General features: G+C 39.9%; 1 protein-coding gene across 1 annotated transcript; it reads right to left on the bottom strand.

Moving 5' to 3' along the window:
- Nucleotides 1–2,878: 2,878 nt before the first annotated feature.
- TTR (transthyretin) lies at nt 2,879–6,873 on the bottom strand. Its single transcript, XM_083623143.1, has 4 exons — nt 6,720–6,873; nt 5,308–5,453; nt 4,449–4,584; nt 2,879–3,161 (listed from the first exon to the last, which is right to left on the bottom strand). Exons 1-4 carry the CDS (start codon nt 6,786–6,788, stop codon nt 3,054–3,056), a joined length of 459 nt encoding a protein of 152 aa, XP_083479269.1. The 5' UTR covers nt 6,789–6,873; the 3' UTR covers nt 2,879–3,053.
- Between the last annotated feature and the right edge of the window lie 3,969 nt (nt 6,874–10,842).

Here is a 10,842-nt window from a genome sequence, read left to right as displayed (position 1 = left end):
GGTTGGCAGGAGCAGGGACCGAGCAACGGGAGCTCACCCCGTCGCGGGGATTCGAACCGCCGACCTCCTGATCGGCAAGTCCTAGGCTCTGTGGTTTAACCTACAGCGCCACTCAAGTCCACCAACTTAGATGGCTTTAAAAGAGGATTAAACAAATGTATGGAGGAGAGGGATGTCAATGGCTACTAGTCATGATGGCTATGCTCAACATCCACAGTTGGTGGCAGCAGTGCTTCTGATTGCCAGCTGCTGGAAACTACAGGAGGGGAGAGTGCTTTTGTGCTTGAATCCCACTTGCTGGTTTCTGAAAAACACCTGGTTGGCCTCTCTGAGAGCAGGAAACTGAACTAGATGGGCCCTTGGCCCATCCAGCAGGCTTTTCTTATGTTATGTCCTTATGTTATGTAGATGTTGCAAGAGACACCTGTCATTCTAAATAGTATGCAAAATTCAACTAGGCATTTTACACAGTTAAATATGAAGAGTTCTTGCTGAAAAACCAATGATGTCAGGAAGACATGATGTAAACCGGGCATTTAAAAGAGTATTTAAACTTTATCTAGATCTCTACACTGGGTGTTCTTCTTTCCCTCACCCCCAATTCATTAGTGGACTTTTACGAAGTTAAACATGCCACACGTTAACCAGATTTAATATGGCCACATTATTTGAATGCAAATGCTTAACTTTAAAATGTTGACAGGTTGTTGCATAAGTTTTATATAGGTATATATTTATAAATATATTATGCCTTCATTTTTAATCTATTAAAAAAATCCAAGATACATTGTACATTATTTCCTGGTTGAACACACCATTCTAGAGCAGATCTTAATATGCCATGTGCCTTTAAAGTAGCATAAGACTGGAGCTGGGAGCCGTTCATATTCTTTATCCATGGCCTCTTGTAAAACCCCTAAAAAGTTGAATTTGGTCTCTGGTTTCCAGTAATTGACAATTAAAAATGCCTATATTTGGAAATATGATTTTTAAGATTAAAAAGAGAAATTATAATTAAACAAAGTAATCATGATAATCATGTCACTTTGAAGTCTGCTGAGAATACTAACTTTACCCCACCCCACTTGGTCCTTTAATATTTTGGGCTAAAATTAGAGGTAATTGATATATGGATAATAAAACATGCTTTTCCCCTTGGATCTCTGAGTCTATTTTGGAATCTTGTTAAAGAGTTGAGCTTGTATTTTTTCATGTAAACTATGTGAATTGTTAAAAAAAATGTACTTGCAGCATATCAGAGGGAAGTGTACTTAACATTATTTTACTGTTCCAGCTGTGAGATGCTCATTTAATGCACTGAAAACTAATGTTGGAAATTGTAAAGAATCATGCTATGACATTTTATTTTGCACATTAAAATGTTTGTACTTTTAAAATACGTTGTCTCTTGAAATGTAGTGTGCTAAAAACTGATGTACTGTTACTTTTAGTATTATAGCTTTTATTTTGTTTGAAATAGTTTTGATATAGCTTACACAGTGTATTCCTTCAATTTCTTTTCTTTTAAAGCACAGGTTTTAGGAGAGCTCTGCATCATTATGTTCTACAAAGTTTAAATGGAAAGAGGTTTTAATCTTTTGTTATTATTATTTTTCCTTAGAGTGGATTCCGACCAAGTCATATTCAGAGTAGATCCACTGAAACATGTGTTCTTATGTGAGTCATTTTTACCTTAAGTCTCTTGATTTCTAACTTAGTCACTGCAAGCAACAACACTTAGTGCCTGGTTTTAGAAACATGCCCTTAATTACCCAATATACAATTCAGTTCATTGCTCATGCAATTCCTCTTTGCGTGCATGCCTAGCTATCTTCAGGTTCCTGAAGGTGCTTCTCAGGTTAACTTTTCCTAAACTACTGGTAGTTTGAGCACTGACTTTACATGGGAATACAGTGGTACCTTGGTTTTAGAACAGCTTAGTTTATGAACAACTTGGAAACAGAACACTGCAAACTCGGAAGAAGGTGTTTCAGTTTGTGAACTTTCCCTTGTAAGTGGAACATGTTCCACTTCCTGTTGAGTGTGTTCCGTTTGTAAATTGAGTCCCTTGCTGCTAATCAGAGGCTTCCTGTTGAGTCTGTCGGCTGTTGAGTCCTGAGCACCCATGCAACACAGAGGTGATATTTGGAGCTTTTGTTTTTGCTTTTTTTGCGTTTTTGTTTGTGTGGCTTTTTTGTTTTTTTGACTATGACTTGTTCTTCATGCATATCAGTGCACATAAGAAAAAAAATAATTTTAATTTTTGTCATCTACAATACCGTCTTATTTATTTTACAGTACAGTACATTGATTATTGCTTTCATTTTATGGATCAGTGGTCTCGTTATATAGTAAAATTTGTGTTAAATTGCTGTTTTAGGGGTTGTTTTTAAAAGTCTGGAAGGGATGAATCCATTTTGCATTCCTTTCTATGGGAAAGCATGCCTTGGTTTTAGAACAGACTTCCAGAACGGATTAAATTTGGGAACCAAGGTACTACTGTAATGGCTTGGACCCTACATTTTTGCTCCTTTCACAGAAGGCGAGTTGCACTCATAGTGGAAACTATTTTAAGAATTCATTCCATTCTCATGTGTGTGTGTGTGTGCATGTGTGCATGTGCATCACTAAGAGCACTGAGTGAGATCTTCAGTACAATGTCTCCTTCCCTGCCACTTCCCTCTGCCTTAAGTGTGACTTATGTGCCAATGGCACTGCATTTCTCCAGGCTTCCTGGAGTGAGCATAGGTGTGCCAGCAGCTTGATGTGCAATGGGCATAGACCCTATAAAAATTGAGAAAGGACCGTGGGTGCCTCATGAGCTTTTTAAAACAAAACCGGATCTTGTTTTGTAACACAGAAAATAACGCTGAAACTATTTAGAGAAGAAATATTTATTGATGCATTAAAAAAAAAAAAGTTTTAGCCAAGATGTTAATGCTAGATGCTACTTTAGCAAACAAGCCATGGGTTATACAAATTAACTGCTGCCTCTAATATAATCCTACAAAAGTGGAATAGTAGAGAGAATGTTGTGAGAATAAAGTATGATGTCATTCCTTTGGGTCGCTGACAACAGCTGTGGTTGAATAAGAATAGGGACTAAGAAGAGCAGCAATGGTGTAATGACGATGACCAGAATCGTTAGCAGTAAAAACCACCTGCAAGAAGAAAATACTTAAGTTGGTCATACAATGCTTTTTTTCTGTAAAAACCTGTATTAAAAATATCGATTCATCATAAGTTGCCTACAAACTGTCCAAGTGCTCTGATTTGTCTGGTATCCTTGGACAGGCCAATTCATTTCAATAGAAGGAATACATCTGTATACAAAAAAAAAAGAATATAAAGATTGACTTCATCTGTTAAAATGAATGGCAAACCTTGGCAATTTGGGAATCATTATGTGCACATACTTGTGAAATAATCATTGGGTAGGGACAGCTTTGTTTAGATTTCAGTTAAGAAGTTAATGAAAACGCTGGAAGGCATTCAGTGTGATACGGTGACTCCATAAGCATGCTAAATTTGGTTGCAAAATTTACAGCGACTTTTTAGTGCTGAGAATCATCTTGTCATTGATCGGTGAAGATATGCTTTTAATGTGGTTAGTTAATTAAAAACCACTGAATGCATTGCACAAAAAACAAGTTGTTTTTATAGAAGTTTTAAGGAGTGCCCGGCTTTAACCAATATACATATTGTTTCTTTCTAAAAATGCATGTGAAATTAGAGAGGCACTAAAAATATTTATGCTGTTTAACAAGAAGCACCACAGAATCTTAGAGCTGGAAGGGACCCAAGGGTCATCTAGTCCAACCCCCTGCAATGCAGGAATATTATACAATGCAAAGAATATTATGACTTGGGGGCTTTCCTAATGTTTTGCACTTTGAGAACCAGCAGAAAAACTGATTTGGCAGAATCCACTTGTTAAGTCATGATGGCCTATTTTGTCTACATTTTTCAGGCACTGTGCCCTTCCTTATGCATGTGTGAGAAAGTTAAGGTAAGCCTGTAAGCTTACAATGTCTAACCAACAGAAGTTGGATTGTAACATTGTTTTAAATTTTTTAAAAAGTTTGCTCACTGTTTAAGGAAAGTATACTTGTAGTTCAGCTGGAAGTTCATGTATACAAATGCAAGATTTATTGGTTTTGTACAGGTTGAAGTTCTGATAGATTGAAGGACAGATTTGGATGTGGCTTTTTTAGGGGATCGGACACTTAAAATGCAGCCACTCCTGTAGTCTACACATACTGAAACCTTCAGCTTGCATCCTCTTCTCTCTCCAGTCTTGCTGCATAGTCGATAGCAGTAATTACCCAATCAATTGGTCCCATGATAATATTTGACTCCGAAAACTTACTATATTGTGGGATTTTAAAAACTCTGCCAGTGGTTTGCATTATTGGGGGGGGAACGACGACGACCCCCCAAATACTCACATCAGCATATTCATGAAATGGAGCAACGCCAGCTGCCTTCCAGTATGTATTGGTGTCAAACTGGACCTTGTACAAGCCTTCTGTAAATTGTTCATCTGTTGTAAGCTCATGGATTTCCCCAAATTCATTTGTTTCCCTGTAATACAGGTGCGTAAAAGTAGTAAGGATGGTATCTTTTTATGTACATTTTTTTCCCATACAAGAAGTGGGTTGGGGCTGCCATGGAGCACCAGATTTTCTCAACAAGACTTCTGTGTAGTCATGTATAAGACTGCTTTAAGTTGCAATTCAAAGTTCACTTGGAAATTCATTCAGTTTCATTTCAGAACTAGCCAGATGTCAGGGATATGTGCAGTACCGGCACCTTTTTTTACTAGAAGAAAAGCACTGCATCTCCCTCTTATCAGCTGACAAGGCTCTAGGTGTTCTAGAGTGGGTGAGCAGTTTGCAGCCCTGTCTCCATACGTAGCTTCCTGTGAGGATATTGAAAAGGTTAGTTTTGATTCTTTTTAAGAGAGCAAACATCTAGTCTTCATAGCTGCAGAGACATATGGCTTTCAAATGCAGACTATAGTACTAGTCATGTTCCTAGGAAGGTGTTCTGTGGTAGGTCATGTAACAAATAAGTTCACTTGACAAATACAGGATGGGTGTGATGGTGCTCCACAGTGATACGGCAGAAAGTTGTTCCTGTTGCTGTGAGTAAACATATATTATCTGTATAAACCCTTGGAAATAACAGTGAGGCATGGAACAGAAACTTGGTTGGTGGTAGTGTTGTGGATTCACACAATTTGGAGGTGCCGTCTCAGCAAGGCTGACTTGCTCCTCAAGGCACTTTGCATGCAGGGCAACTTACCCAGTAGCAAACTCCTTCCAGGTGCCATCTTCAGCTCTTTTGGACACTTTTACCAGTAGGCTGGTAGCTGGTCTTCCTTTAACTGCATCCAGGACTTTCACCATAAGAGGACACTTTGAGTCAATGGAGCCATGGGAAACCTTGACCTGGCAGAAGAAAATATCTATCAGAGTGTCTGTGGGCCATAGGCTATTTCATGGGCATAAGGAACACATTACAAATTCTTCAACAGCCTGTACACATCCAAGAGCTGTCAAACAAACAAACAAATAAGCTTGGGCTAGGAGTTACTGCAAACATCATTTATATACACATAGACATGGGATGCAGCTTTGAGAAATGGTCTGTTAAGTGTATTTAAAAGCAAGCACAAAAGAAAATGTTATGCCAGTTCAAGCTTTGCTTTTAACAAATAGATATTCCTCTTATTCCTCCCTCCACACTTTACTCTGATTTAAAGGTTCAGTGGGTCTATCATTATTAATGAATATTCAGCTAGCACAGCAATATTCTTGAAGTTGACATACATTTGAGCATTGCACTATTAATTTTTAATTATTAACTGTAGTCAATTGAGAATCAAACTTTACAACTCACTGTAAATAAAAGTAAAAATGATTTTCATTTTACAGAGTAAGAAGATGAGCTGCAAATAATTATCAGATTTGCCACTGTCACAAATTGCATTGAGGCATTTGCTGTATATGGTAACATATTGCATGTTTTTAAATAACGATGAAAAATAATGAATAGTGTAGTAAAATGGAACAGACCTCTTACAAACACTTACCTGTGCGTAAATCCCCTTGAACTCAATGGGACTTACTTCTGAGTAGACATGTATGAACAGAATTGCACCAACAGTTGCTTAAAAAGCAATAGCCTTGTAAGATTTTATGGTAACATACATTTAGACTATGCATATATGAAGAACAAATAGAGAGCTATTATTATTTTTTTAACGACAAACTTAACTAACAGATATAGTTTTCTAACTATAAATGGCATGTGCTAAAATTTTCTGCATTGTATAGTAAGAAACATTGGAATTTATGGGTACCTTTCCTCCAAACAACCGATATCTTGAAACGTGAAATGGTCTGCAATTCCTAAGAGACAGCCATGTATCACACTGTGGCAGGCATGTGACAATATCTTGGACTACTATTTTAATTTCTTCAGCATGATTAAATTACCAGTTGTCAGCAGTTTGGTACGTATTATTTCACAAATAGAATGTGTCTCCAGCAACCTGAAAGCCATTCTAAAGTACCTTGGTAAACGATGCAGCCATCAGAAGATATGGACAGTTCACTATGGATCAGCATATGTGGTACAAATTTGGTAATAAGCTTGCAAGAAGATTGTACTCCCCCACCGAGAAACTGCTGTACCACTAATGCAATACTTACCAGTGGCGTAGCTTCAGTGATGTACACCATTGCAGCCAAGCAAACGAGAAGCAGAGAGGAGGAGGCCATGGTGTTATATGTGTGTGTGTGCAATCAGCAAAACCCTGCCAACAGCTATAGGCCGGTGAGGTTTGAGTTTTTATACTCCATCCTTCTGCAAAACAGCCTACTTATCAAGTGCCCGTATGACTTTAAACCTGCTGATTCTGATTATTTACTTAGTAAGCAGTCCAGCTGGGCAGTACTTCCATCCATTGGCCTTTTGCAGAAATCCGTGGGATTATAGTATATGGAAGGAAAGACTCCACAGGCACTGTGAATAAGCCAATGAGTAACCCACACAAACATGAACCTTGCCTATTGGGATTAGGATGTTTGGACATAAGTGTGTGTGTGTGTGTGTGTGTGTGTGTGTGTGTGTTGTGGGGGGCAGGGAACTCTTAAGCAACTGTTGTTTGCTTACATTTTACGGGCCACAGAATGTCCATTGCTTGTGGAAATACCCAACTTAGGAGTCAGTCTTCCTTGCATTCTTACCTGTAATGGGCCATTTGGGCACGATAGATCTTGCTTTTCTGCAGTGCGCCAAGTACTGTCATGATTCCTATCTGCCATTCTATAAAATTCTGGGGTTCTCCTTGGGGCTTGTCGCTGCTTGTCACTGCAAGATGTTTAACTGTTTTAGTACCTGATCATTCACATTAGGAAGCAGTCTGCATTGCAGAAGCTGACAGTTACCCCCAACAAAGCAATGATGAGCTGATTGTGGCTGTGTGTCTCCATTAGTACCAATATGTAGCACACATGGGATGAAGTCTAATATGTAGAAGATATGTGTTCCCTGCGATGCAGAATGCTGCTGAGACTTACTAAGAGAGATTCTCCTGCCATGGACAATGGAACTCTTTCTCCATGTCCTATAATTAGCAGCTCCTCCCCTACTCTCTTGATCCACTGCAGTTTAACAGCATCTGCTGCTGCTGCTAGCAGGTGATAATGGTTATTTACATGCTGTGAAAAGCTCCAGCTGATGATTTTGTAGATCAAGTTGTTATTAAAGGCTCAACATCAAGTTAGGCTTTTATCATATTTTGAATTTTTTTTTTAAAGTTGTTATTGTACAATACAGAAATAATTTCTATAAGGTTACAGTAAATAAAATCCATCATACGGTTGTACATAGCCATGGTGTTTATCATTCTCAAACATAGAGAACATAGCCCATTTCTCAAATTGCTTAGGTTCTGACAGAAGAAGCATAGTTATGTCACAGGCCTTCCTTCTATAATCTCCCATGTAGAGACAGATGATTCAGTGATAACCTATACGTATTTGTGGTTACAACATTATTTATTTGAAGTATTTTAACTGCAATCTTTAACCAAAAAGGGCTCCTAAAGCAGCTTCTGAGCTTCAATAATAAGACAATCCTTACTCTCTAAAAGACATGGCACAAAAAGAAAACAGATTTGGAGGAATGAGAAAGAAAGCAAACTTGAGCACTAGATCTTAGTTACAAAGTGCTTATAATGGCCAGCTGGAACTGAAAAGGTTTAAGTAAAGGTGGAGCTAGCAGGTGTTGATCTTTCAACAGAGTTGATAGAGCAATACTGCTTCTCTCCCTCCCTCCCTTCCTCTCTGCTGTAGCTTGATGGCAGCCTGCTGCCAGGTGACATTGATGAAGGGAGGACCCTGATGGAGCTGGCTTATCAGCTGATGGCCCTCTTCCCTTACCCCTCTCTCTCCTGTAGTCTGATGCAGTGGCTGCTCTCCATATGATAGCTGAGGGATGGGAGGCCCAACAGAGCTGAACTTTCAGCACAGCTGCTTGAGGCCCAGCTTCTCTTCGTCTGCTGTAGATCAGTTGCAGCTAACAAACAGCAATCCTTCTCTTGCAGAAATCCTGCAGGATTCTACACAATGCCCCTGGTTTCATTGGAGAAATGTTGAAGGCCCTGGAGTTATGTGACCCCCGAGCCAAGGAGATAAGTAACTCTATAACTTTTAGAAGATATCTGAAGGCAGCTCTGTATAGGGAAGGTTTCTTTAATGTTTAATATTTTATTGTGTTTTTATATGTGTTGGAAGCTGCCCAGAGTGGCTGGGGCTGCCTTGTCAGATGCGTGGGGTATAAACAAAAATATTATTATTGTTGCTAAAGAATAGGATGTCCCTATTTTCATCAGAGAAATGTTGGAGGGTATGGAAGACTCTCTTTTCCACCTCCCGTCCCTTTCTTTTTTCCCTTCCATGTCGCTTAGAACATCATGTAATGTAGGGGTGGAGGACCTTTAGCTCCCACCAGGGGGTCAAATTTGGCTCACAAGGCCTTTTTCAGGAAAGAGTGGCCACCTGCAACATCACTTCAATGGAGGGTGACAGCGGCAGATTGGCATGGTAGCGGGGATTGATTCAGCATTAGCTGCTCATACCAGTTGCCCTGCTGGAAAATAGTGCACACAGCCACAGCAGCAGGATTTAGTGCCTGCTCCCTTTGGCTGTGCGTGCCTGTTCCCCTGTTTGAAGCAAGTGTGCACAGCCAAAACTCAGTGCAGGGCTGTTTGAAAGCCCTTTTGCTGCTCTTTGAACCTCTGAAAACCAGAGCACTGGACAACACTTGTTGGGCTTGGTGGGCCTTTGAGCTGACTCAGCAGGGCTCTTAAATTTTATGATATGCTATCAGTGAGTATTTGCCGCCAGCTTTAATGTTTGTATATGTAAGTCTTCAGTCTGACACTTTAGTCCTTTCCACTTAAAATATTCCCTTAAAAATATCAGACCCATTTTTGTTTCCTCACACTGAGTCTGTTATAAATACACATCTGGTTGGATTGTATATGGACCAGATAGAGAGAAAGCTGGCTGAGCTTACATCCTGTTGAAATCTGTGGAGTAAGTTTTGTTTATGACTAACATAAGCTCCATTGATTCAATGTGGGTGAGCATATTCTGAACTGGGGCTTTTACTGGGGCTTGGTTTGGGGGTGCTGATGCAAGTAGAACCAAAAACAGGATCCAAGTTGATCTTGACAGGCTGGAGAACTGGACAAAACTAGCTAAATTTGGGAGTCGACAAAATTAGGATAAGAGACATTCAAGGAGTGAAGGCTATGAACAGCTAGTAGCCTTGATGGCTCTGCTCTGCCTCCACAGATGGAGGGAGTATGTTTCTGAACACCAGTTGTTAGAAACCACAGGAGGGGAGAGTGTTCATATGCTCAGGTGGGCTTCGCATAGGCATCTGGTTGGCCACTGTGAGAGATCCAGCAGGTTCTTCTTATGTTCTTAAACAGGGATACATGTAAATGTCCACACTTATGTCTGATCAGATGCACAAATACAGGATGGGCAGTACATGTAAAAGGTCTTGGAGCTTAATCTAAACATGTGTCAACAGTGTGATGTGGCAGCAAAAAAGGACAGTGTAATTCTAGGTTATATCAATAGGTGTATAGTTCCTATATCATGAGAAGCAATGGTGCTGCTCTATTCTGCTTTGGTCAGACCTCGTCCAGAATCTTGTATCCAGTTCTGGGCACCACAGTTTAATAAAGCTATTGCCAAAGCAGAATGTGTACAGGGCGACAAAGGAGTCCTGGAAACACAAGCAAAGTCCCACAAGCAAAGGCTGAACAAGTTGGGTGTGTGGTTCACATGCAGAAGGGGTGATGGGAGTTGTAGTTCAGCAGCCAAAGTTTCCCCTCACCTGCTGTAAGTAGTGGATTTCCAGATTAGGTGACCTCTGGGGGTTCCTTTCAAATATATCACTCTGTAACCCAGGTTGTACATGTGATTAGAAATCTGGAAGAGGTCAGTTGTGTTTAAGTCTCATAGAACATAGTGGGGCAATTTAGCAAATTGTGTGGGGCAAATCATATTTTCAAAGCAAACCTCCATTTGGGCTCCTATACACATATGAAGCTCCCATTTGTGTTGGCTTGGTGCATGCAGAGGAGAGCATACATGGAGTTAGTTACTTGTGCTGCTGAAGTGAACAGGGAAGCCTTTGTGGTTCAAGTGTGGAGCTTCCATGCAGATAAAAGGAACCCTAACATTACGATGTGCGAACTTTGATTCCAGTACTCATAAGAGTTACCTAGATTGTCAAAGGAAGTGTCAGTTC

Source organism: Podarcis filfolensis (genome assembly GCF_964270895.1).
Source record: "Podarcis filfolensis genome assembly, chromosome: 7".
In the NCBI taxonomy this organism is placed as follows: Eukaryota; Metazoa; Chordata; class Lepidosauria; order Squamata; family Lacertidae; genus Podarcis; species Podarcis filfolensis.
This window is presented reverse-complemented; position numbering and strand designations above follow the sequence as displayed.

Bases quoted from the DNA above. Each gene is read 5' to 3' on its own strand.
- TTR (XM_083623143.1), bottom strand. From the start codon at position 6,788: ATGGCCTCCTCCTCTCTGCTTCTCGTTTGCTTGGCTGCAATGGTGTAC. The intron at 4,585-5,307 runs GTAAGTTGCCCT...CCTGTATTACAG, and splicing joins TGGAAGGAGTTTGCTACTGG to GGAAACAAATGAATTTGGGG. The intron at 3,162-4,448 runs GTGAGTATTTGG...TTCTTCTTGCAG, and splicing joins CATTTCATGAATATGCTGAT to GTGGTTTTTACTGCTAACGA.